General features: G+C 47.9%; 1 protein-coding gene across 1 annotated transcript; it reads left to right on the plus strand.

Annotated features, from left to right (window-relative positions):
- Positions 1-781: 781 nt before the first annotated feature.
- On the plus strand, positions 782-15,562 carry LOC112986967 (somatomedin-B and thrombospondin type-1 domain-containing protein-like). The gene is made up of 5 exons (XM_064521487.1): positions 782-1,265; positions 6,127-6,321; positions 7,289-7,367; positions 9,398-9,574; positions 14,590-15,562. The coding sequence occupies exons 1-5, from the start codon at positions 1,025-1,027 to the stop codon at positions 14,705-14,707; spliced, it is 810 nt and encodes a 269-aa protein (XP_064377557.1). The 5' UTR covers positions 782-1,024; the 3' UTR covers positions 14,708-15,562.
- Positions 15,563-26,435: the final 10,873 nt, after the last annotated feature.

The raw sequence follows: 26,435 nt of genomic DNA on the forward strand, positions 1-26,435 counted from the left end.
CACGCGTGATACTAGTTTCTGTTTTTCTGGAAATGCCCTTGCCGCGCTCTCCCCGGAGTGGGACCGCTGCCCGTGCCCACCGTCGGTGCCGTCGCATAATCGCTGGCAAGAACCCGTGGGTGGATTTCCCAAATCCCACTTCAGCGTTCAGCAAGGTGTAACAGCTGCTGTGATCAATGTTTTAAAGCAAGTCTGTCTGATTAAAAAGTTACAGTAAAGCCTTTAGCTTCCCCCTGACTAGCTAAATAATTCACGGGAGTGGCTCTAAGCGTTTTAAGCTTCTTGCATCTGTGAGTAAGCAGAAAATTCACAGTGATTCTGTGGAGAGGCAGCCCGGCCAGCTGGGTCACGTTTCTACAAGCTGCTGTACCGGGAGCCAGGTGGTTTCAGGATTTTATTGGTTTCTGAGGTATACTGGAGTCAAAGCTGGAAAAAATGCTCTCTTTTATCACCCATTTTTTACTGATACTCTTTATGCTAATATAACCGGTTTGTGCTAGCAGTCAGTGCAGAAATTATACTCTGTAGTTTAAAAAATCAGCGTAAATGGAACTATGCGTGCGCAGCATGAGATGCCACGGAGGTGAAGGCAAAGAGCCGTTCTGGGGGTGTCAGGAAAAAGAGGGTATGTGTGTAAAACCCTCAGCCGTGGTGCCATTCCCACAGAAATGCCAGGACAGATAACTTGCTGTAAACGCGGCGTGGCAAGGGGAAGCCGTAGCGTTGTTCCCCCGTACAGCGCCGAGCGCAGGCGCTGCTCCAGGAAGGGGGCTCGGCCCCAGCTGCGGCTGTACCGGGGCGGCGGAAGGCGAGAGCCCCGGGCCGCCAAGGGCCGCGCTGCCCTGCGCGGAGCCGCCCGCGGCGCCGCCTCCCGCCGCTGGCAGGCGGCGGCGGGAGTGAAGGTCGGCGGCGGGGCCGGGCGCTGCCGCGGGGGCGGGCGCTGCCGGCGGAGCGGCCGCGGCGCTGCTGGGCACCTGCCGCCGGCGGAGCGGAGCGGAGCGGAGCGGGGCGGGCGGGCGCGGCCATGGCGCGGTGCCCCCGCTGCGCCGCCGCGCTGCTGCCGCTGCTGCTGCCGCTGCTGCTGGCGGCCCTGGCGCGCCGCGCCGCCGCCGGCTGCGCCGCCCTCCGCCTCTGCTGCGCGGGCCGCGACCTGGGCTGCCGCAGCGCCGGGTGGCGGCCCGACGGCTCCCACGGCCCCTGCTACTGCGACCAGGCGTGCGCGCACACCCTCGACTGCTGCCACGACTACGCGCAGGCCTGCCCAGGTGAGCGCCGCCCCGTGCGGCTCCGGCCGCGGGGAGCCTCGCGGCGGCCCGGCCCGGCCCGGCGGAGCGGGAGGGGGCTGGGGGCCGCTGCGGCCGCCGCTGCCGTGTCGGGCGGCGCTGAGCCCCCCGGGCCCGCGCGGAGCGTGGCGGGGGCCGGGGCACCCCGAGGGGAGACACCCGCCGTTCCCAGCGCGGGGGCGGAGGCGCTGGGAGGTTCAGCGGCGTGTCAGGCTGCGCGGGGCAGCGGGCGAAGCGGGACGTTTCCTCGTTGAGTCAGGACGGCCAGAGCCGTTCGCCCCTCGGGGACCGAGTTACTATGGACGGGGTCGAATCCGCCGCTCGTTTAATCCCTGCAGAAGGCACAGACGGCCCCGGCGTTTGCTGTTCTGGCGTTTGGGCCGGCAGGAGCCTTCGCCGCGGCTGCTGTGCTGCGGGGAGCGGGGCAGCGCTCCGGCAACGTGCTCTGGCAGAGAGCGCTGGACGAGGGAGGTAACTTGTTTCAGCGAGTGCCGCGATCTCATACTTCTTTCCCACAAAGCATCCTTAAAGAGTCCTATGCACTCAGATAATGCCTTTTTTTAATTTTAATATCCGTGCAAAAGTTTTTAAAGCAAAGTTTTGCTTTAGGCAGATAGGCAGTTGTGCCAGTGATTTGATTTAATTCCTTTCAAAAGAGAGCTGGAAAAGAGGTGGGAAATAACTTCTTAAATCATTTGGGAATGATCTTAATGTCAGTGAGTGAGGACAGGTTCACAGGTCTGGAGACTAAAAACTCTTAACTGCAACATAAATAGCAGCAAGCATAAAAATGACATGTATGTAATCCTGTAAATCTGCCTCCGCTCTGACCCGAGGCAGCCACCTCCATGCAGGTCTGACGGGAGGGTGCAGCTCGGCTGTGCTGCTGTCGAGCATGTCGGCGGAGGGGCACGTTGTTGCGAGATGCAGACACATCCTGAAAAGCCCCGAAACCGAACCATTTCAGGCGTGGAGAACAACTGCAGCACTGGCACCACGCATGGCCCTGTGGCTCTACTTTGCTGCAGTCCTGGGGCTGCTCTCTCAGAGACACCCTGTAGGGTTAAGGTTATTAATTTCCAGTTTGCTATGCAGTTTCAATTCGCCTTCGTATCCCCTCGGAGGGCAGAAGGTGACGCCTTATTCCGTGTCCGAAGGTGGCTGCGCGTTGGGGTGATCCTTCGGCGCGGCTGTATCCGAATCCCGCTGCTCTGCGAGTTTCCGGGCCCTGGGGTGGGCAGGACCCTCGTGTGCACAAGCGGAGTGAGAAAAACGTGTTTGCAGACACTTGTTCTGCATCGCGAGGAAACAGGAAAGGGCAGTTACAGCTCCGCGTCTGCGCTGGTCGCTTCCGCAGCGCTGAGCCCTTGCCGGTGCGGCGCGGTGCTGCGCGGTGCTGCGCGGTGCTGCGCGGTGCGGTGCGGTGCGGTGCGGAGCGGAGCGGTGCTGCGCGGTGCGGTGCGGAGCGGTGCGGTGCGGTGCGGTGCGGTGGGCGCCTGCCGCAGCGCCGCCCCGTGGCCCGCTGCGGGTACAGCAGCGCCCCGGCCGCTGCGGTTCGGTCACAAACGTGGGTGTGCGCCTGGGGAGGTGTTGCTCCCTGGTTTCTTGTGACTGGTTTGCGTTGGATGTAAGGGGTCCAGTTCTACTCCACCGTCTTGAATCATCTCTTTTTCCAGTGCTTTTCTTTCTCCTACCACTGCAGAGCGCTTTATTAAACTGACTTTAAAGCAAAATACTAAGACAAGGGCATTAGTATCTGAAGCCAAATGAAAGTGAAAAGAGCAGAAGATCCAAATATTTATTTATTCCAAATAAATAAGATGCATGAGAGGATTAATTTTGGTCAGCTTATGATCCGATACACAGGCTTTCTTGTGGTGTATTGCTGCATATATGAAAGGTCTCAATTACTTAGATGATTGATTTAATTCCTAATCTTTTAATAGGTTTAAAAAAGATGTTTATGGTGCCTTGAGACAAAAAGAGAAGAAATAATATTGAAATATCTTTCTAAACTTTCTAAAGACAAGAAGTTAATTTGGTAATTAGGAGTTATTTGTGTTCCAGTGGAGAATAAAGTGAGGTATCAAACTTGGGCTGCTCAGCAAGGCTGGGATTCACAACAGTGACCAGCAGCATCCCCACAAATCAGAGGGTCTCAGGCTTTTGAATGCCTATGTAAATCTGAGTGCAGACGTACGTTATTGTAAGGTGCTGAGCATCTTGGCTCTCAATTGATTTGAATGGGCTCCTCCACATCTTAAAATTGAGCGGCAGATTAGCAGCAGAGCTGGATTTAGAACTGAGGAATTCCTCGTGCCTGAGCTCAGCATCATGGGTCAAGTTCTTCCCGCCTGTGTAGTTTGCTCCCTGAGTGCTCACAGAGACTTTGGTGGAAGCTGGCTTGCAATGGGGCCTTTTTCTCAGTGACATGGTAGATGCTGTCTCTGAACTAGTCACTGTATGCAAGAGGCGGCCAGTGGTTGAACTAGAAATGTAGGAAACTTGGTAGGGCACCTACTTGCTGCTACAGTTGAAGTGTCTTCATAGATGTTTGATGTCCTGAGAAGTGCTGGTATGGTATATTTTCATATACTGTCCCCTTTCAGCCACTGGTGGGACCATGGCCAGTTGAGAATATACAGAAAGCATGAGTAGATTTCTCAGCAGAAAAGAGCCTTTGGCTTGAGGAAGGGCTCCGTAATTCCTGTGGCGATGTGGCACAACACAGCTCGCTGTTTGGTGTGTCCAGCGATGCATGCTGAAAGCTGCCTGAGATAAATCAAATAGAGGCCAGCCAAACCTCAGAGAAAAAGGGATGTAACCAAACAGGGTAAAGTCCGGCTTGTCGGGTCTGTGGGCTTCTGTTACCGTTCTTTGTCAGGCAGGGAAGGTTGTGAACTGTGAGACACAATTGGTTAGAAAAGGCATGTGAGGCTGCGTGCTCGTCGATGCCCGCCGGCCAGGGAGAGCTGCTGGGAGGCGGTCCAGTGTCCTGCCTGGGGAGGGATGCTGGAACAGCCACGGCTGAGATCCCGGTGCCCTTTTCTTCTGCTGCGCCAGGTGCACGGTGGGATGGTATGGTTCACAGATAGAGAGGGGAAATGGGTGCAGTAAAATGTTTTGGGGAGTTCGTGTGGCAGGTAATCTCTTCTGTGCTGTAATAATAAATCTATGGGCTAGTGTCTGCAGAACTGTCTCTGAGGATGCAGGAAGAAATGTCTCTGTAATGCAATAGGGACAGCGAAGCTGAGTGATGCTCTGTAATGTCTCCTATACCTACCTCTGCTTTCCTAAGGCCATGGAAGGCTTGTTGCATTCACTGCGTCCTGTTAAGACTGAATAGCTCAGGTTTCTGCTCAGTCCAAATTTTGCTTGCTGGATGAAGCTGCCACCCAAGTAGATGAAAGGCTCTGGGAGGACAGAACTCACCCTTCTTCTGTCTAAATATTTGCAAAATTAGCAGTTACTAGTGGCAGTGGAAAATGTGAACGCACACATACTCAACCCGCTTCTAACGCTTTACGTGACTGTATCGAGACCCACCAAATCAACCACACTGACCTGGCGACGATGGTACAAATTTCTCTGTGCTTTTTTTCCTGGCAGGGTGTTTGCTTGATATCTAAAATGCTTCTGTGAATAATACTGAGAACAACTACTATGCTTTGTCCAGTCTGCTTGGCTGTAAAGAAATAGGCAGCACGTGGTGGGAGGTGAGTTGAGTGAATAATTCTGCTGGTGGAAAATCGGAGCAAAATCTGTGATTTCCTGCTGTTGTATTTCTTACATGAATCCAAAGGATGTGGCAAGTTTTTTAGCTCTCCAGACTGACCTCCAAGTGTGGTGGGTTTTTTTCTTATTTTTCCCCTTAGTATATCATTCTGGATGGTTAGGTTGCGTTGGTTAGTTACAATCGATCAAGTACACCAAGCTGCCTTTGAGATGGACTAGCAGGCGAACGGAACGCTCTTGTGCACTTCTCTTGAAGGTTTCCTGTGTTATTTTTGATGGGTCTCTCCAAAGATTCAATCCTACGAAACTCAGCTATGGGTACGTTGATGGGAAAAGATCTCAGAAAGGGTTACATGACACAGGGACTGATACCAATGTATTTGAGAGTGAATGGATGTGATATTGAATGCTAAAGGAAGAGATTTCTTCAGCTGTTTGTAGGCCAAAGCTTAGGAGTCTGTTATGGTGGGTACTGAGAGCAAGCAGAGATGCTCAATGATGCAAATATTTTTTGAAGCATTACTTAGTACTAGTTCCCAAAATTCAAAATCATGAGTTAGATCCTCAAAATATTTTGTGGTTTGTACAAGGTAAAAGCCATTATATTGTATTTTGCTTCCTGAACTTTCTGCTCTCAACTCTAGCATGCTGTGAGATGGTGCAGATTCCCTGGCTGCTTGTCGCTTGCCGTGTGATGTCTGAAAAGAGAAGTCGGTGGGATTTTAGGCCTTATCTGCATGAAAGGTCTACAACACTCTCCCTTCCCCTCCTCCTCATTTCTTGAAGACTCAGTGTGACCTAGTCTCATTTTAAAGCTTCTTTTCAGTCCATCTGGTGCAAGTGACAGTTTGCGCTGGTGGCTACAGAGAGATGACTGGCCCCGTGCGGACTAGCTTCGACCACTGGACCTCCTCACCAAGTACTTTCCTGGGAAGGAGCTCCTAAGAGTTTGGGAGCTGCCCCACGCAACTTTGGGGCAGGCTAGAAAGGAGCTGTGAAATCAGGAAGGCTGTTGTGCTGAGCTGTGTCAGAAAGTGCCTTTCCTGGGAAAGTTTATCATTTGTGTCGTTTCTGTAACCTTCTGCACTGCTGTTTCCTGCTCTTCCAGTTATCTCCTGTGTCGTGTCGCAGTGGAGCGTGTGGAGTGGCTGCGCAGAGCCTTGCAAGACAACGTATCGCGCTCGGAGGCGGCACGTCATTCAGGAGCCCAGGAACGGCGGGGAGCCGTGCCCCGCTCTGGAGGAGAGGGCGGGCTGCGTGGAGTACTGGAGTCAGCACGGAGCTGAGTGCAAGCAGTCGCTGAGTGAGTCTGCTGAGAGCCTGTCTCAGAAATGGGGGAGGACTGCGGGCCAGCAGCGTTGGTCTTTCTTGCATTTGAAAAGAGCTGTTTCCAGACGCCAGCGTATTTGCTCTGGGCCTCTCTGGTGTGACTGGGAACTGAACCCTTCACACAGGGGCTTAGAGAGATCCTTCCCGGGACAATACCTAAGAATAGCGCCTGCCATTCGCTGTAAACTGACATGTTTCAAAAGCGAAATATCACAGGTCTGTTGCAATACTGCTTTTATGAGTGTAAATCTCTAGTAATTTCGATAAAGTTGGTATATTTATGCCTGTTTAGAACTTCTGTAGGTGGATGTTGAGCACTTTGTTGATGTTATGAGTCATCTTTAAAAAGTCATGAAGGAACAATAGCCATCGAAGGCAAGGTAAGACTTCTCCACTCTGAAGGGAGTGGGAGCAGGGAAGGCCTCCAGCGTGTTTCTGAAGAGAAGATCCAGTTTGATTTTGTTCAGTTCAGCTTTTCATGACATGCAGCTTTTCATGACATGCAGCTTTTCATGACATGCAGCTTTTCATGACATGCCTTTCCTGATTTTTAGAAGAGCTGCTTCTGATTTGTGATTTGTGCTAGTATTTCTGGGTCAAAATCTGTCCTTTCTGGAAGTTAGCCACAACTGGCTTTTTCAAACCTGTTGAGAATTGGCATTAAGTGAATATTGCCTCCCTTTCTCTCTTTTGGGTGCGTCTGATAAGTAGGGCCACTCTGCTGAGGCAAAAAATTGTAAACAATACAGATTTTCTTTTCAGTGGAATGGTTGGTAGTCACTGATAATATGAAAATTCAAGGTTAGAATTGTTTTCGATTTCCTGCCAAAGATAAAAAGTGCGTGACGTTAAAGGCCAGTCTTTACTGTTTTGCAGACTTAAACAGCCTTAGTGCAATACTGTCGCTTACCCTGTGTGCTCTTTCTCTTTGATATGCGCAGTCCCAGCATTAATAACAACAGGAGGGTTTGGAAAAGCGAGGAAAAAAAGAGCTGCAGCTGATGGCAACGAAAGAGCAGGGTAAGTTGGGGATCAGCACAGGGGCACAGTCATGCTCCACCTTCATCTTTTCTCTCTGGTTGTGGTTTTGGGCCCAGCTTTCTGCTGAGTGGAATCAGCTTTTCCCAGCAGAGCGAGGCCCTTCCCTAGGGCAGGGAGCCGTTCTCCCCCCCCCGATGGCAGCATCTACAGCGAGTCTAAGGTCTGTCTTGACCTAAAGCCAGTACAAGATGGAAAATCACATCCTAGTTCATGACATCACTGCTGAAGGATCATTTACTGACTAAAACTTTTAACACCAGCCTTACAGGGCCCTTGATCCCTACTAGTTGCCATGGGAGAGAAGAGTATGTTCCTAACCCACGGTTTCTTTTCCATTTAGACTTTTCATTTTGATCCTTGTTTGCTATTTGGGGTTGTTTTCAAGCTCTGTACTGAAGACAGGTGTTCTGGATTAGAAATGGGCTATTAGAAATGTGCTGTCCTTGGCCTCAGAGGGTTAATGCTGAGTCCCAGTAAGTGTGCTGGGAACTGTGGTGCTGAGGGATGCTGCCTCAGTAGAGGACGTGGAACAAGGTGCAGTTTGCACTGGTTTTTGTAAATCAGGTGAGTTCTCAGGCGGCAGAGTTTGCTGTCGTGTTGCACGGGAAGTTCATCCTACTGGGTGATTTGATTGCCTCAGGTGCTTGGGAGAGATCCATCTGCTACTCTTGGCCGTAAGACTGCCCCTTTTCCCCCCATAGCGTAGGTATAGGCAGGGTTGTAAGGAAAGCTCTCTTTTGCATTTTGCTGTCGGAGACGCAGCTGTGTGTGTATGCTGCTCTGCCTCCGGGCTGCTGCCTCAGACAGGAAGGAGCTGGCATCAGCCTTCCCGGTCCTCTCTTTCCGTGGTTGGGGTCATTTCTTGCCGTGTCAGTGACATAAAGGTTGTCTCCTATCCTGTAACCCGCTGTCACACAGCTTTGTAGGCTAGTTGTTCTCTAGAGAAACTTCTTGCAGTCCCTAGCAGGTTTGTGTGTCGGTCGTTGAGAGCTGCCATTCCTGGAAATGCCACGTGGAGTTTCTCAGAGCCTCCCTTGCAGCGTGAAGCAGCCGTGCACTGGTTGATTTATTTCCCCACATGATCTTGCACGTGTATTTCCACAGCGTGTGGGTGCGTCCATCCCCCTCGCTTCAGTGTCTGAAGGAAAGAGCATCTGTTCACCCTGAGCTTCTGTTGGGCTCCTCGCTGTTGAGCCTTCTTTCTGTGCAGTCCAGAAGTGTAAGCACAGCTCCGTTGCACACACGTTTATTCCTTCTCTCTTTCTGTCAGATAAGACAAGGAAGCAAACTACTCACGCGGTTCCATGTGCTACTGGAAGGTGTTTGGAAATCCCCGTGATGACTGATAGGCAGCCAGTCTAGACTAGAATCCAACTCTTTGCTGTGTTTACAGACAGCTATTGTATTTCCTTGGTTTTCCCCTCCAAGGAGGCCAGTTCTCTCGGGCTTTCCTCCCAGGTTTGGTTCAAAGCAGAGCAGAGCAGTCTGAGCAAGGCAGCAGTGTTGTGTCGGTCTGGTCGTCCTCCTGTCAAAACATGACTACTTCTCTGTGTCTTCCAGGAGGGAGAAGATCACCAGAAAAACCTTTACAGGCCAAATCTTAGCTCTTGTCAAAAAAATACTGCATAAAACCATTATAAATAACTGAGAGTAGATGATGGGGAAAGTGTGGTTCAGCAAATAAATACCAGGCTTGGAATCGGAAGACTCGGTTTTGTTGTTTTTTGGCTTTAGTCAAATGCTTGACCTGTCTGTGCCTCTTTGTCCCCATTTGTAAAAGACATGCCGATAGACCTGGCTGTTCTCTGACGTGCGTCTGAAAGCACCAGCAGAGTTTAGCACTCCGTTTAGTCTTGTCAGAATGCAGCACACCATACATTTTGTTTCATGTGTTTTTTTTTTCTTTTAAATAATAATCGGTGGTCACCCAATTTAGTCTAATTCTCCCCGTCCTGTGGAGGGCTGTAATCTGATTGTCGAGCTAACCCTGTCTGTGGTGTTGGTTGCAGGTACTGCGTTGAATTCCAGCTCGCGGCCATCACACCAGGCTGCTTGCACGGTCACCGCTCGTACACCCACTGGATGCGGTACCTCCGGGAGGGCCACACGGTCTGCGTGGAGTGTCAGCACCCGGCGCTGGATTCCAGGAGTCTGCATTGCTATGGGGACGGCAGCGGGAGCAAAAAGTAAGAGTTTGGGGTTCTGCCTCCTTTAGCACAGGTTTTTCATGTTGGATTTTTACATTCCTCCCCCTTGCTCTGCTTGGAGAGATTTGTTCCAATTTTATAATGCACTGCACTCAGCCAGCATTTTACACCTTTAGAGCATTGTACATATATTGACTCAGTTCTTGTTGTGTACCACAAGTTAGGCTGGAAAGACTCTCATCACTTCTCTGCAGAGGTGAAATGACCTGGTGAAGCTTGCGTAGTAAAACAGTGGCAGAGCCAGGACTGGAGTGTGCGAGTCGCTGCACTTAGCGGGCTAAATCTCACTGTCTTTTCTTTTTAAGTGGCACAGTTGTGTGTTTTCTGTTTTAACCTTACAGGCATGGCTGGAATGTCTTAAGAGGCCTGTCAGATGGCAAGTTAAACCAAACAGACAAATCTGTTGGTGATTTTTAAGCACTGTTAGCTTAACTGGAATGGCTTCATCTTGATCTGGACTTTGTTTCTGCAAGTGACCCTTTATGGATATTTCTGGAGAGTGGCAGCTGACTCAGGGACATGGGTTAGTGCTGGCTCTGAGGCTGGATGGAAGTACTGCTAAATTTTTGCACTTTCAGCATCCTTTCCCTGGAAAGCTCAAGAAGCTTTGGGGTGATTGATGAGGACCACACAGGTTTTACAGATGAGTAGATTCCAGCAAAGATGAAGGGAATAGCTTGTTGCTTCAAGCTGTGAAATATGCCTGTGGCAGAGCCAGCAACAGAGCAGAGGGGTCCTGACTCCAAACCTTCTGCTGTGGTCATTGGCGGCACAGCTCTTCCAGTTCTTTTATCCTGATACTCTTGGAATTTAAACCTGTTTTGAGTCTATTAAAAGCATCCTGCAGAACTGCATTGCAGCCTTGCCTGAGAAATCATTGCCTGTCAGTGCTGGGCAGGGGCATTTTTGAAATTTATATACATGTTGAAATAAATATGTTCATTTGAATTAGCAACTCTATACTAGGTTTATTAGACCTTAAACACACAATATATCACACTACCAGGACTGCCAGTAATGGCCTTTTCAGGCAGGGTTTGTCTCAGGCTTTTAAAAAGAGGAAATCATGTTAAGGTCTTTTTCCTTCCTTGCCTCAGCTTGTTATGTATAAAGGTTCCAAAAAGTTTTCAGATAAAGGAAAAAAATTTAACTGGTGTGGCCAGGCTAAGCTCTTACCTGCATCCAATATGTAAATGATTATAAAAGCTTACAATAACATTGTTTTACTGAAACCCTGGAGCCAGACAGGAACATCAGATTAGGTGAAATAAAAATATCTGCAAGAATTCATTTCCTAACAGGGCTGCAAAAAGAGGGGCTCCGTTTTCATTCACCTGGTTATCTGGTGAACAACGTGCTGTACAGGGAACGGAAGCACTGAGAAAATCTCATTGCGTCTCCTAGGAAAGATGAATCTGATCTGTGCTGGCAGGCTGCAGGGCTGCAGAGGGGTAGAGTTAACGGAGTTGGGGTGGACGGGGACTGTGAGACTGTGACCACTGACTTCTGTCATCCTGGACTCAGTCCACATCTCCGCAGCTGGCTTGACTCCATCCCAGTTGAGCAGAGCCTAGGAGTCGTTCCCAGAGGCTTGCTGTAGGGTGGTCCGTGTGAGACAAATTGGCAGGTTCGTTTCATTACGGGCATGTGAGAGCCAACAGGGAAACCATCTTTTAACGCAGTGAGCTTTTACCCATCCAGTGTTACTGCCCGTAATGTCAAATGAAGTCATGTCTACGTGGCATTTTGTAGGCAGATGTGAGCTGTGCATGTATGTGTGTGTGCACTCACTTGGGTTCATTACTAGGGTAGTAATGTGGGCTTGGAGGGGAAGCAGAGCTGGCCTGGGCTGCCTGAGGAGTGGGCAAAGCTCAGATCTGCAACAGCTTGTCTCTGAGATGCACTTTATGCCTCCTTCAACTCTCAGAGCTGGGCAGTTTTGTCAGAGAGGAAAGGGTGACTGGCAGGTGGAGCGTGAATGCTGTCGCTGGGCTGCAGCTTCCTCATCGAAACGGCGTTTTTGTGTGAAGCGTACGTTGCGTTTCACGTGTCTTGTAGATAACCCCACCTGTCTTGTAGAAACCTCCAGGGCTTCATCTTGTGTTCTGCATCGCTGCAGAACCTTACAGTGGTGGATCAAGGAGGCTGTTACCTAGGACTGAGCTTCTTGTGTGATTTACTTGGTATAAATGTCCCAAGTGCCAAGTATAATAAGGTATAATAATATAGGTATTATGTACATGGACAGAGCTGTCCCCTAATTGGTTTCCCGAAATAATACACTTTTTTTATCAGGTTGCAGAGAGGAGAAAACTGTCCTCCATGATCTCAGAGAAGAGACTGGCGTGGTGGTGGGGACAGCCATTGAACGGGATGAGGGAAACGTCTATGCAAAGGCTTCTGCCTTCTGTTAGAGCAAGGGGATGTATTAGAGCATGGGGTGCTGTGAGGGAGCAGCGCTGTGCAGGGGTTACGTGGTGAGCTCCTCATGTTGGGACTTGCTAGCCAGATGTGGAGGCCGTGAATGTGATGCTTGTGAGGAAGAGTGGAAGAAGAGGGTAGGGCAGCTACTGCCCCGAGGAAGAGGATGCTGGAGGCATGTGAGGCTGATGTCAAATTTTTGCCTGTGTGATGCTGCCAGTCGCCCTGCCAGGGAGACGTGGAGAGTTTGCTGGTGACCTCAGGCCGGCGGTTGCGTAGGCTGGCCCGTGCCCCTGCTCGCTGGCCTGGCTCGCGCCAGCGCCGGTGGGAGCGTCGTGCTGGGGGAGCGAGCACAGCTGCTGCTGCTGGTGCACCCACGCCGTGCCTGCGCTCTGCTTCTCGCGCCGTCGGCTTGGCAGCTTGTGCCAGCATTTAGTTCCCCGAGATATTGTTCCAAGAGGGACTCTCAGGAAGGAAAACATCTGACAGAGTTTATTTTAAACTCAGCAATACTGGTATATTTTGATGAGTATTTCCTAATTATCTTCTTGTGTCTAAGTGGAGTCTGGTTTATAAATGCTTCAAGTTTGAGAGAGGCGCATGTTATCTGTGCCTTCCACCTGTCTCCCACTCTGCAGAAGACACTAGTTCATTTTAACCCTTTTGGGGAAACCTCAGGAGCTTGCATTCATTTCACAAAGTCCTTGGTTTACAGCCAGATCTGTGGCCATCAGGTGAGGACAGCTGGGATAATCCAATAGCTGTGGTTGGCTTCTTCCTTCTAGAAGATTGTGAGACAGACAGGGCAGAGCACTGAGCCAGGAAATCGTTCTGTTAATTTTGGATCATCTTCTAAAAGATCTGCAAACAAAGCACAGGGTAGCAAACCTGACATCTGTGAAATTGTTACTGCGCCTGTGTCTAGGAGAATCAGCTGCTCTTCATCATCTGGAGCAAGATGAGGCAGTTGAAGCATATAAATGCCCAGACTGCAATAGTTTATGTCCATGCTGATGGCGGGGGGACAAAGTCAATACTTGCTTTCCCCACCAGCAGGACTGGATTTGGCATGTTTACCTTATGTTTAAGGAAGAGATTCTTTTAAAGGTAAAGCTGCAGCCCAGAGTTTTGCAGAGTGTGGGCCTGCTCTGTGCATGCCGCCTGCTTTATCTGGGATCTTAATTCTCCCTGTGCAGATTCTGGTATTTCAAATGACCCCAAGTCAGAAGAAAAACACAGTGAGCTTTTTTCCAACCATGTGTGATGCATAAAACCCTGCCCTGGAGCATGACATCTCATTAAACCGAGGGCAGGGTTATCTTTGTGGAGATACAGCAATAATTCCAGTTTCCACAGAACTGTAAAGCAAGCAGGCCTTAAGGATTTATTGGGCTATTCTACAGACAGCTCTCTGCACAGGGCAAGAGCTGATCAAATCATGGTGTCTGTGCTTCTCTATAGGTCAGGGCGGAGACACGCTGATGTGAGGAATTCCCCTAAACCACTTAATGCTAAAATCTGGGAAGGGGTATACTGTGCATGTCTTGTTCCTCATGCTCCATCTGCATGTGGAGACAGGTTTTATAGGTCTTCTGTTCACGCCCAGGTCTATGTGCTTATGAGGCAGTGAGTATCTGTGTAATGAAGATGGTGCTGCTATTGCCTGCAGTGAACCTTTGCTGTAGCAAAATTTCAGCCTCTGTGGCTATTAGGCCAGTACTTTTTTTGCAGCTGCTGATTGTGAAAAATAGCCTGTGGCTCTTTAGCTTGGTTGTTTTAATAGGATATTTCTCTGTTCAGTTCTGGTCAAGGTATTCATGGATTGCCTTGGAACAAAGAGGCTAGAAATGATGCTCATGTTTTTATTCTTTTATTCTGCCTCCCACCTGGCAGACCCATCAGTAGCCTTGTTCCAGCACACAAAGATCTAGTACCTCCAGCCAGCTGCAATCCAGAAATGCATGGCTCTTAGCAAGGCTGGAAAGCTTGGACAAGGGTTCCACTAACGTGCTTAAGCAGAGGCGCTCATGTGTCCCCGCACCTGCTCGCACAGGCATGGGTGCTGTGTGGCATACTGGGTGCTTACTCAGCAGCTGGATGTCTATGGATGGCAGTAGAGCTCTACTAGCTGAGAGGAAGCATGATGCCTTAAAGAAAAATGGAGAAAGAGGGATTTTTGCCCACTTCGCAACCTGTCAAATGCTTCAGTGCGAAAGTTACGGGGACGTTTTGTGAGTTGTTGCATGCAGTGATGGGTACCTTGAGGGAATGTTTCTGTGATTTTTCTTTGGACTTGACATCTGCAGTATGTGCTGCTTCTTCTAGTTCTTCAGTCCAGTGTTCCTAAGAGGACCGGTTGTGGCTTCACTTCACACTATTATAATCCTACTGCGGTCACTGCAGTTGGTTCTTCTTCACAGATGTAGAAAGGCAGAATTGGGGCCATTGAGTGAAAATGGATGTTAGCAAACTAAATGGCATTTACTGGGTGACTTAAGCCCTAGTTGTACAAGTGACTTGCTGCAGCGGGAGTGCAGCGCGTTAACCTTCTCCCTTTTCTGATTACATTTCAGGAATCAGCTGCTGCACTGGCAGGCTGTGGGGAACCCTCAGTGCAGGGGAACCTGGAAGAGAATTCGCCAGCTGGACACTTGCTCCTGTCCCTCTGTTCACAGCTTCTTGTTCATCTAAATTCTCCTGATGGTCCCAGCAAAAGAGTGGGGTGACGGCTTGTCTGGCACAAACGTGCCGTAGCGGTACTGACCACAACCAAATCGGTGACTCCTCAGGGTCAAAGGCTGTGCCGTGTGCTTCCAAGAGGTTGCTGTCTGCCCTGGGGCATTCCGAATCCTCTCTGTCATGGGTCCTCCTCAGTTTTCAGAGAAATCAGGCTGGCTCTGAAGCATCCATCTCTTTCTCTCAGCACATCCATCCTTGCTGCTTTCTGCCTGGGAGAGGACTTTCTGACCCTGATGACTTCTTTCACATTCCCCTTTTCTTGAGAGGAGCAAGAATTCACCAAATAGGAAAGCAGACAGAAAAAAGCCAATATAAACCCATGATTAATTATTATTTACCAAAGTCTCGCTGAATAATCAACAATGCAAAATGAATTAACTCAAGTGCCTCCTTTACATGGCAATAGCACTTCTTTGTGACTGCTTCTTGCTTGTGTTTATATATCTTTTCCTTGTGTTTTCACCCTCCCTGGTCTCATCATTTCATATTGGTCCTCAGTCTTATAGATGATACTGCCCTGCTGAGGTAATGACAAAACTTAGAAATGAGCCTGTTCAAATCTGAGAACAGAAGGTACCCGGGATAGTTATGTCCTTGGACTTCAGGTTTCAAGGAGCATCTCTGGGTTTCCTCAAAGTGCCTTGCAGTCCTGGGGCTCTAAATGTCAAGTCATTCTGGCTGCACCAGGAGGGGCTACCTGTAGCCTTGTATTTTCTACTGGAAAATATTTGGAATATTTTCTTTATATTCTGCTGATTTATATTCATGTTTTTCTATAAATGAAAATAAAAGAGACTAGAGATGTTCCCCCAGTGTGTATCTATGTGATTAATTTGTGTAGTGCCATCTCTTCAGCTCCTGAACCTGCCTAATTTGTTCCAGCCAATTTTGCTGTCAGCTCCTCTGCTAGCACAGACGAGACTGGGGGAGACGTTGCTGCTGTCGAGTTCCAGAACCACTCCGAATTTCCTGAAGGTAGTTGAATACCGTGACCTACCAGCATGCAGAAGTGGATGTGATACTTCTTATAATATACACATTGTTCTAAATATACTTAAAGCAAATTATAACCTGAAGGCCAGGCACAGAAAGAACTTGTACTGTGTGACAGAGTAGTGCTATGGCAAGCATTTTAGGTAATTAAATTTGTCACAGTCCCTTTACATGGCTGGGGGTGGGTCCAGAACAGAGCTCAAATGCCAAGCCAGATGCTAGTCTAGCCTATAATTCGGATCATGAAATCCATGTAGGATTCATGTGGGATCCTCCATGTGTTGAGAATCTTTTGTGAAAGTACTGAAGGGCTTGGAGGGTCGGTGTTTGAGATGCAGAGAGGCATATGTGTAATAAAGCGTTGAGAGGCCTGACTGTGCCTGATGCCCCTTGGCCAGTACAGTCGGGCTTTCAGAGCACGACTGCGCTTTTTATTGTATGTTGCAAGCTGTCTCTGGGAACCAGTGGCTCTCGGTGGGGAGATCTCATCTCAGAGTAGCAAGATGGAACAAAATGACTTGTGCTTTACTGCCTGACATAATCCGTGACTAACCTGTGACTAGCTTGCCTTTGCGGCCTGCTCAGGAGCACTCGCTGGTTGGATGCAATCCTTTGGGGAGCGGCTTATTCATAAGTAACCAGTGTACAGTGTTTTGTTTCTTGTAGTGAGGAATTTCTATCAAGCTGGAAGGCAGCTTCTTTTTTTTTTTGGTGGAGATATGTAATCGTAGTAGCACTTAATCATTGGAAGGTTTTATTTACCCAGGAAAAGCCCTCTCTTAGGCCACAGGAATCCAAAGAGGTTGCCATTAATTTCAGGAGCAGAATGGAGCCATCACTGGAAATGTTTTTCACTTCAAAAATCAGCCCAAACTTTCGACAACATTAATCCCTGCTCTGACCCAGGTGCGTTCAGAATTGGGTACCGAATCTGTAAAATATGCAATTTTTTCTTGATAATGCTTAATAAATACAGTCTTCCAAAAGTTACATTCACCCCAGTGCTCCTCTTCTACGATATCAGAGCCAGTCGGGTAGGAGATGACTGTATTGCAAAGTTATAAATGATAGCATCAGCTAAGACTGACTTATTGTAATCAGAGAAATGATGTGGCATCTTAGAGCACCTTAATTGCAATTCCTTTCAATTATCAAGTACTTAGGCATTAGCTGTACTGCATTTATGCATAAAAATTTTGTTAGATTGTCATAGTATCTGTTGTCAAGTACGTAGTAGTTACATAAATCCATTTCGTTGTTCACCTTCCAGGAAATGGTGATTGGCACCTGCCATGGGTAAATGGTGTGAAAAAGCCTCCCCAACCCCAAACCTTCTTGAAAAAAGTCTTCAGTCTCTCAAGAATAACTGAGCCTTGAGAGAGATTCCTTGGGCAGTACTTCATTCTATCCTGACGGAAAATAGGAAACTCTAGCTCATGTCAGTATAAATTTGGTGTGTAGAAAGTTTGCAGAATCAGTCTCTTGAGTGAGTGAAGCTATGGAGACTTGAGAAGTTTGAGGAGAGGCTATTTCAGGAATAATGTTCTAGTTCAGAATGCTATAAAATTTGCGATGGATTATCTTTTTTGGAGGTTCACAATAAGTTTGCTAAAAATACATTTTAGGTTGACTGAAACTGCTTGTGAATTCATACCATATTTGATGATTAGTCCTCTTAGAGACAGAGAAAGGAGGGGGATTTAGAAGCGATGAAATGTTTTTATACCTCCTAACTAAAATATTTTGATCTCTAATTCTGGAATTTTATTTCAAGATTGAAAGAATCTGAGTCAAACAAAATATTTTATTCAACCTCCTCATTATTTTCAAGTTTCTGTTTCAGAGAAAATACTGGGGTAAAAAAAAAAAGCCAGTCTGAATTGATCAAAATGACTTATTTTCCAACGCCTTCCTGCCTCCCCATCCGTTCTTATATCAGAGATCAGCTATTTGCATAGCTGTTTGCTAGGTTCGTGTGTGGTCACGCCTGCCTATATCTGAAAGCTGCTACTGCCTGAATGAAGAGAAGGGATCATGTTCTCTTTTGTGAGATAGCCGTGATATTAAATCAATATTTCAGTAAGCACAAAATAGTCTGTCGCTACAGTCAGTGACCTGTTGGTCGTGGTTTTCTTTGCTGCTGTCTCAGCCCCTGAGAGCTGATAACATGAGGCCGTGACAAGAGGTGCTGCTGGTGGCATGGTAGGACTTGCAGCCTCCCTCCTCTGCCCCTGTAGCCTGGGGATGCAGGCGCATGGGAGAATTAGCCCATTGGGGACCCTCAGAGCAGCTAGATTTCTACCCAGGCTATGTCACTTGGTGAAACATGACGTTGCAAATGTCCCTCGGCATGGTCTGAAATGGGCAACGCAGTGTCCTGGCTTCAACTCTGCGCCTTGGGTAGCTGTACAAACAAAGCCGGTCAGCAAATCCTGGGGGAAGGAAGGAGAGAAATGCAAGTGTGTGCGCGTGAGAGAGAGAGCAAGAGTGAGCCTTTCCAGGAGAAGATAAGCTGTCAGATCACTTTTCCTGCAAATCAAAACTAGCTTATGGTGTAGACGAATACTGGGTCCTGCCTGTTCCCCTCTAGAGACTTTATCACCATCTGTCATCATAATCTTTGTAGTATCTACAGCCTGGCTTTTGGGAAAGATAAGATGGTTGGAAACCCAAACCAAAATACTCCTGAAAAATGGCTTTGTACAGTAAACAAGAAAGGCAGCCTCACATTGAGGAAAGGCTGTTCACTGAAGATGACAACTGTTCCCATGACAACACCAAAAACCTTTCACCACTGGGTATCAACAGGAGAACATCTCCCACGGCAAGTAGATGCAGCCAACAGCTTAGTCCTCTTCTCTCCTAAATAATCCTGTTGGGCAGCAATAATCAGGAACTGCCAGTTGTACATGTGCAGCTCACTTTGTGGATGCAAGCCTGGCTTTAAATGAAAGGAACAGCAAATAAACCTAAAACACCAGTGAGCTGGATTAATGTAAATGGAAAATTAAGCTCTACTGGTGTTCCTAGATTTCCGTCTGCATTCCAGCTGAGGGATCACAATTTTTAATGGTGAAAAGCCAGGCAAAAATGCAGGCCGTTTTGCCAGCCACTGAGGAAGCCATGTGGTTTTCTCAGTTGCAGAGAAATCCCTCATCGGCATGGGAGTGAGAGGGAGGAAGGTCCTGTGAATGTCCTAGGGTGCTTCACCCTCGTCCTGTAGTGTCCAGCCTGTGATTCAACCAGTTTTCTTCTACATTTGAAACAGTGGTAAAAGACCATTTTTCTTGTGGTATTAGTCAGGGCTACCAACTTCCTGAGTGTCAAGATGTGGGGCCCAGCTTTTGGAGTCACCTGAATGTATGAGGATCCGCTTCCTTTTTTAAGGAAAAAGCCCTTGCATGTTTGGAAAAAAAAAGCTAGAAAATGGGCCCAGAAAGCTCAGGAGCCAAAGATAAAAAACAGAAAACCCACACCCCCCCAGCAAAAAATGTAATTTTCTCAAATACCCTTATTGCTTCTAAACCATGCTCAACGAGCTTCTTTTTTTTTCTTTTGCTCAGTGACCAGAAAAGTTAGGCACATTCTGCTTGAATGGTAGGAGTTAGCAATGCTTCTCCATAAATGACACTGCTCTGTTTTCTTTAGCTTTTTAAGCCTAATTTTTTTTATACTTCATTTTAGTTAGTATTTAAATACTAACATGCCTGATTCCTCCTTTATTTTTCTTTTTTTGTATGGTTTTTTTTTTGAAGGGGGAAGTTTTTCTGAAGTCCTTTCCAGATTCCTCTGACCTCTGTTATAACATTAGTTGCTTGATGATGGTCATGATACTGCAAACAGAGGAGGAGAGGTGAGAAACAAGAGGAGATTCTGAGCCTGTAGAGCTTACTCTGTTCTGTAAATATGTCTCTTGCAGTTTAAAATTGCAAAACAAAATATTAGCAAGAGAATTTTTAAAACTCTCTAGTTCTCCCATTCCTAGGCTGGGTGAAATGCATTCACTTCTCATGTTCTGTGGACCCTGTTAGTCATCATCTTTGGAGATCTACCAGTCTATGCAGGGCCTCCAGGCTGGTGGCCTGTGATACCAACAGTTGCTTTGTCCAGTGACGTGGGTGCACAGCTCTCTGTGACATTAATGGGACCTAGACACACATTCAGAACAGGATGTGCTTGGCTGCGTCTTAGAAACATGTTAAATGAATATTGGAAAGGAAATAGGTTGGAACCACTGTGCTATTTGTCCACATCTCCTAATAAATATTGCAATATTGCCCTGTTTTCACGGAATTTGGCGCCACACTCCCCTGAAGCAATGACTTCCACATCTCAGTGCACACTGGAAATAGGGCACAACATTTTCGATCTTCATTTCCTAATCCTCAGGGCCCACACTGGCATCTCTGTAAAGGTCAACACTGCTCTGTTTCTGTGCGTTGGATTTTTTGCTGCTCCTTGATGTGCTTGGGGCTTGTTTTCCTTGAGGTCTCTTGTAGCCTTCCAAACCAATAATTGTGTGCTTTTGAATTACTGGAAGGGTGTTGTGGGGAGATGCCAGCGCTAACGGGCTTTAACTTTCCTCCAGTTTCCAACTGATCCTCAGACCAATGGAGCAATTCCAAAGTTATTCCTTGTCCTGTACTCCATCCATTAACCCTTTGCAGGTAGAGCGGAAGCGGTCTGAAAAACGGGAGATGCTCAGTCCGTTCGGCTGGCTGCGAAAGCTGGTGCTGCTGTGGCCTGTCTGATACTGTGTCTTGCTATTCATCCACCAGCTAAGTCTGATCTGTGAGCGCTTGGGGCTCCTGTTTAGAGCACAAAGCACAGCTGGATGCCTTCCCTCTCCGGGTATGAGTGTATCTGTGTCCATTACAGAACCTGTTATCTGTTTGTGTGTCGTGACTGCTGGGAAGAATGGTCTGATGTAGGAGGGCTTTTCCAGTAAACAATTGTCTATTGTGTTAGAAAGATGCTAGCTGGAGCAATTCTGGGTTTTCAGATGTGACAACAGGATGCTGTTGTTTTTTCCCTTTCTCTGTTATTTTTTCCTCTCTGTTTTAACTCTGTCTAGCAGCTGTATGCAATACAGAAACAGACCCCTGAAATGCTTTAACAAGGAGGGTTGCTTAAGGCTGGATTTTAATTCAAAGGGAATAAATGAGTGAGTAGTTTCACAGATGATGCTCAGGCACGATTGTGTAGGCCCATAAGTTGCCTTACCCACTTCTCCCACTCAGCTCCCTACTGTGAGCGTTGCCTATGCGCATTTGGGCATGGTAATACAAAAACATGGGTGGAATGAGCTGATCCCATGTACTTATGAAAGCTCACAGCCACGTAGCTTGCATTCTGCCTGGCTTTTCATCCTAGGTTTACCTGTTTAAGGATGAGCCCTGAAAGGTTTGAACGAGTACATGGGTTGTGTGCAAAGCTCCTCTGCCTTCAGTACTATGAATATTAATGTGTCTGCCCAGTTTGGGAACACAGTCATAAGTCATTCATTTTTCTAAGGCAGAAAAAGCTTAAATATTTCCAAGAAAAGCACCATTTCTTATTATGCTGGGTAAACTGGAAAGTCTCAGCTACGCTGTGCACTGCAGGTCTGCCAGCCAACCAACACATCAGCATGTGCCCGCAGAACCCGGTCACCACCCAGGACGGCACACGCTTATTCCAGCGGGGATGAACGCAGTGTAAGGCCACCTCTTTTCTGCCATTAACAAGTCACCAAAACAGAAAGGAGCCGTGCTGTAAGAGAGGGAGAGCACTCCAGGCAGCGGGGGGAATATCAGGTCTTTGCACGGGAAGAGGTTCCCTTAGAAATGAAGCTATAATCAACTGGGAGGTTGCCAAAATGACTGGCAGTCCCTCATGCAGAGTTCGTCTCGAACTGTTGGCATGAAATGACCCTTTATAGCCATATGGCTGCTACCAGCAAGAGCCTATGAAATATTAACACTTCTGATGTAAGACACAGTTTATTCTTCTTGTTATCTTCAGAAATGCCTGGCTGCTGGGAGGGACGAGGGAAACGGCCCTTCTGCCATGACAGGGGCAGTCTTATTGGCAGGCCAGAGAAAGAGCGTGGTCTTCAGCCTGCCAGGGAGGCTGAAAAACCATAAGGAAGAGGCAGAAAAAAATGAAATCTCGTGGAAAAGAATTCCCCAAACTTCTACCTTCCGCCACTGAAGAGCGAACTGTGAACTGCTGGGCTTGGTGAACACAAACATCGCAGCTTCAGAGACTGGTTAAGCTTTTGCTGTCAGACAGAGTCAAAACAGAAAAGTAAGTATATAAGATAGTATGGCCAGCCTCAGCACTGCTCTTTGTCTGCGTCTCTGTGTCTTCCTTACCCAGTTATGCTGTTTCCCTATACGATCATTTTCTTTGAAAACACTACATACTTGGAGAACACAGAGGCAGAACGGTTTCGTGTCCTGCAAAGCAGTGCTCGGTCCTGCATCGTTACTCCATCCTCGGTGTTTTAGCAGTCCAATAGATCTTTGTTGGCTTTATACCTGTTCTTAGTTTTCAAAGGTCTCAATTTTAAGGAGGCATTGAACCTGGCAGCAATTTCTAACAACCTGTAAGAGCAATCCCCTTGGCTTTAACAGAACTACCTGCGTGGGTGAAGCTAGCTGTGTATCAAGGCGCTGACAGGGGCACAGCTCTTACTTGATGGCTGCATGTCGCCTGTGCACGTAGCCCGGCGGCTCACACGTGGCAGGACAAGGTGGATGTTTGCTGCGACTGTGCCTGCCCGCACACGGGCACCGTCCCGACGTGCTGCTTGGGACAAGAGGTGGTTAATGCAGAGCTACTCTCACTGCAGACTTAGGTGGTCTCTGCTGGCCAGCAGTTGTTCACTATTAATATTGTCCTTAATCCTTAGTGTGCTGGGCAGAATTTATTGTGTCCTTCTCGTATTACATATTTAGCAGTTGGCCCCTGTCTTGATACCGTTCCTCGTGAATGATGGTCCTACCTGCGGAAAATCGTGAAAACCCAGCTATCAAACGAAGCAGGCTCGCGGGGCAAGTGTGGATATTTCTTTAGCATACTAGCTGCGTGGCTGCATTTCTGTGTCATAACACAAACAGACTGACGGCAGATGGGAGCCTTGGGTTTGAGAATTCATTCAGCTCCATTAAGCTGCTTTTTTTGACATTCAGAATTGCAATATTAATAGTGGTTAACAGAGGTTTCCTGGAAACAGAGATGACAACTTAAAAACAAAGTAAAATAAAATTGATATGGCTGTGGGTGTCAAAGAGAGAGGAGTGTTTACAGTAACTGGAGTCAGTAATTATTGCTGCTAACGTAAAGGCGGCGACGGGACTGCTGACATGTCAGAGAAGACGTTTCGGCTGCCCTGAGCCTGGCTGGAACGAGCAGTCATGGGAGGACAGGAGCAGGGCGCGGAAATGCGCTGCTAATAAGTAAGAGGAGAAGTGCAGGATAACATCTGATACCTCCAAACGCACTGCTGTCCAGCCTTTCACACACCCCAGGAATGGCTTCTAAAACAACACTGACGGAGTGGTTGCTACATTCAGTTATTTGAAATGGTTTATGAAACAGCGGTAACTGGGCAAATGCAATGGCAAACATATTTGCTTTATGGTAGCACATTTCAGTAAAAATGGCTTAATGAGTATGTTGAAGTCATTTATTGGGAAATGGGGAAGCCATGCAATTAAGCAAATGCATTTTCCAGCATTATGAGTGTTCAGTCTTTTATGTGCTCTGTGCGCCTGTGATGTATTTATTCAGTCCTGTACACCTTTGATAAAAAGTGGATAAATGTGGCATGAATATGGAGTTTTCCTTTCAACACATGGGTATGCAAAAGAAGTTTTTTCCTAGCTTTTCTTCAGTCTGGGAAGTAATCTCAATTCTATGCAAATCCTTTAGCCCTCTCCACTAATTGACAGCCTTAGGCCAAACTGAAAGAAAATGCACAAACTTAGCAGCTTCGGTGGTCCTGGAAGGCAAAACGCAGACTGGGTCACAGGTGAGACAGAGATGGTTGGGAGAAGAGGCCCCTCGTTCACCTGTCCCTCAGGCAGTTTCCTCATTTGCTGTATTCAGAGTTTGATTAAAAAGCCTAACGCTTCACTTGGGTCTCTGAGAAAGGCTGGACAGGAGATGGTTAGGAAAAACAGCTCTTGAAATCAGGAAAAGAAAAAGTCTCATATGGAATCAGTGGGACAAGGAGATATTCAAGCTCCTTACTAGTTGCAGAAGTGTTTCTGAAATGGCGCCGCGTTTCTGTGCGAGTGGTCTGTGTCCTGCTGCGTATACCCACCGCAGACCAAAACCCACCGCTCGCAGAAAAATCCAAATCGCTTAGACCAAAGGCTTCCCACAAAATCGGGCGGGGGTGGATTTTCCAGAGATGCCCACGGACTTTGAGGCACCAGTGCCAAGGGAATTCAATTAAAGCAGAACATTTAACTACCCTAAATGCTCTGAAAAGCCCAACTCTGTGCAGACAGGAATCTGCCCCCGCTCGAGGGCTGAACCGGAGGTTGTCCAGCCCCTGAATGCGGAGATAGCTGCTTGGAGGGGCTGCTGCTACCCACCTGACCTGGATCCACAGGGTCTGGAGCTGTGTAAAACGGTCTGATCCACAAAAGGATTTAAATGCCTAGGATAAGAGAGAGAGGTCAGTTGTGGAAGGTTTTTGTCAGTATGACTCCATAACCTGCTGACCAAAGGTGAGTGGGAAGAGGGTCGGAGGTTCACGTAAGGTCCCGAACCGCAGTCACATGCGCTTGCTCCCACATCTCACTCATTTGAGAACAAACAGCTGGAAATCAAAAATAGTTCTCGAATCAGCCGACACCGGCTCCTTCCTGACTTTTGTTGTAGTGGGCGAGATGGTAAAGGTTAATAAGGAAATTAATTTTAGACAAGATCCTGGGCCTGTGGATAGCTACGTTATAATTGACTATGTTAATAGAGGCTGCCTCTTTTGCTCCTCTTTTTATCTTTGCATCTATTAATTATTGCAGAGCAGTTCTTACTGATAACTCCCCGGCAGCCTGTGCTGTTGTTCGGAAATTATAAAATGATATAGTTGGCAGGATGGGTACAGACATGCACAGTTAATTGAGTTTTCTCAAAAGGAAATTACACAGTATACTGTGTGCCCAGGGTGCCATGGGAAGTGCAATTTCTTATTGCCTTAGTAAATAGGATTGGGAGAATATGAGCTCTGGCTTATGAATTGCCTCAGAGTTTATCCCAGCGCTGCAGAGGGTTGTAAAGCCCTCTCCCCGAGGTGCCACCCCCGGCTCCCCTCACCACGACCTGTTGCTGTCTCCATTGTGGTGGGGGCTGCTGTTGCTTTTCTCCAGCTCACTCTCTCGTTTCAGAGCTGCGAGGTAGCTGCTTTGGGTGGCTGCTCGCTCCCTGGAGTCGCGGGAATCCTAGAACAAGTGATAGGCTGTGGTTGCTAGATGAGAGGGCAGCTATGAAAACCCAGAGTTTTTCTGGGGGCACCTGAGCGTTTCCATTTGCCACCTCTCTTTTTTGGGTGGAGGTGAGGGGAGGAAGCACTTTTGTAGCAGCGGCAAAAATGTGGTAGTGAGACTGGCTCCCTTCTTGGCTTCCCTTACACCCTTGTGTTTAGCAGCAAGTTTTACTCTAGGAAGTAGGACTGGATTGAAGCATTTCAGGACATTTTTCCAGGTGAGAATGGTTGTTGAGAATCAACATTTTTCATTTCTGGCTAAATGCAGTTCTGCAAAACAGAGGCTTCCCCCCCACCCCCCCTTACCTGAATGCACAACCTTGGGCCAGCCTGAAAGGTATTACACAAACCGGGCAGCTGTGGTGCCCGTGAAGAGCAAACGTAGTTGACTCTCATTTCTTAAATAAAAATATGAACAATTTCAAGGGAAAAATGGAAACTGAAAGTTTACTTCTAGTAGGAAGCCATTTCCTCCTCCCCCAAAATGATGAGTAGTAAATCTTTGATTATAGCTGCTTGCTGCCTTGGCTGGAAATGGCACCGTTTCGATGTCTGCGCAGCGCTTCGGGGCCTTCCCAGCGCTCCCCGCGGAGGCCGGGCCGGGGCAGCTGGACCCCGGTGCAGCCCCTGGCCTCCTGCGTGCCCGCAGGGCTGCAGCTCCTCTCCTCGCCGTTTCAGCTTTTCAGCTGTCAAAAGGGGGATAATAAATTTTACCATTTTTGTAGAGGGCTTCGAGTTCCCCAGCAGACCCCAAAACGTTACAGATGCAGGCAGAGCGCTCGTTTCGTCCCGAGTGTACGATGTGCCATCTCTTCCAGCCCTCTCCGCTAATCTCGTTACAGCTCTGGTTTTGTGAGTTGGGGATTTGTAATTTTTGTTGTTGTTGTTGCTGCTCCTGCCGGTGCTCTGCATCAGCACTCTTTCTTATAATTAAAGTGACAGCTCTTGAACTAGTACGTCAAAACAACACAGCTGAGGCAGAAAATGCTGGGAAGATCATCTTTAATCAGACAACAATGATTCATGTTTAACCGGGTAGATGGCAAGTCCCATATCTAGCTGGCTCCGACTGAAATCAGGTTTCTCCAAGGACGGGGTGTTGTTAAGACTTCTGCACCCAGCCTGGCCCCTAACACGTGGGGGTTTTTTGATGGAAACTGTTTAATATGCAGTTTCTGTCAGCATGTCAGGACTGTAGCTGTGAAG

Source organism: Dromaius novaehollandiae, chromosome 16 (genome assembly GCF_036370855.1).
Source record: "Dromaius novaehollandiae isolate bDroNov1 chromosome 16, bDroNov1.hap1, whole genome shotgun sequence".
Taxonomy (NCBI): domain Eukaryota; kingdom Metazoa; phylum Chordata; class Aves; order Casuariiformes; family Dromaiidae; genus Dromaius; species Dromaius novaehollandiae.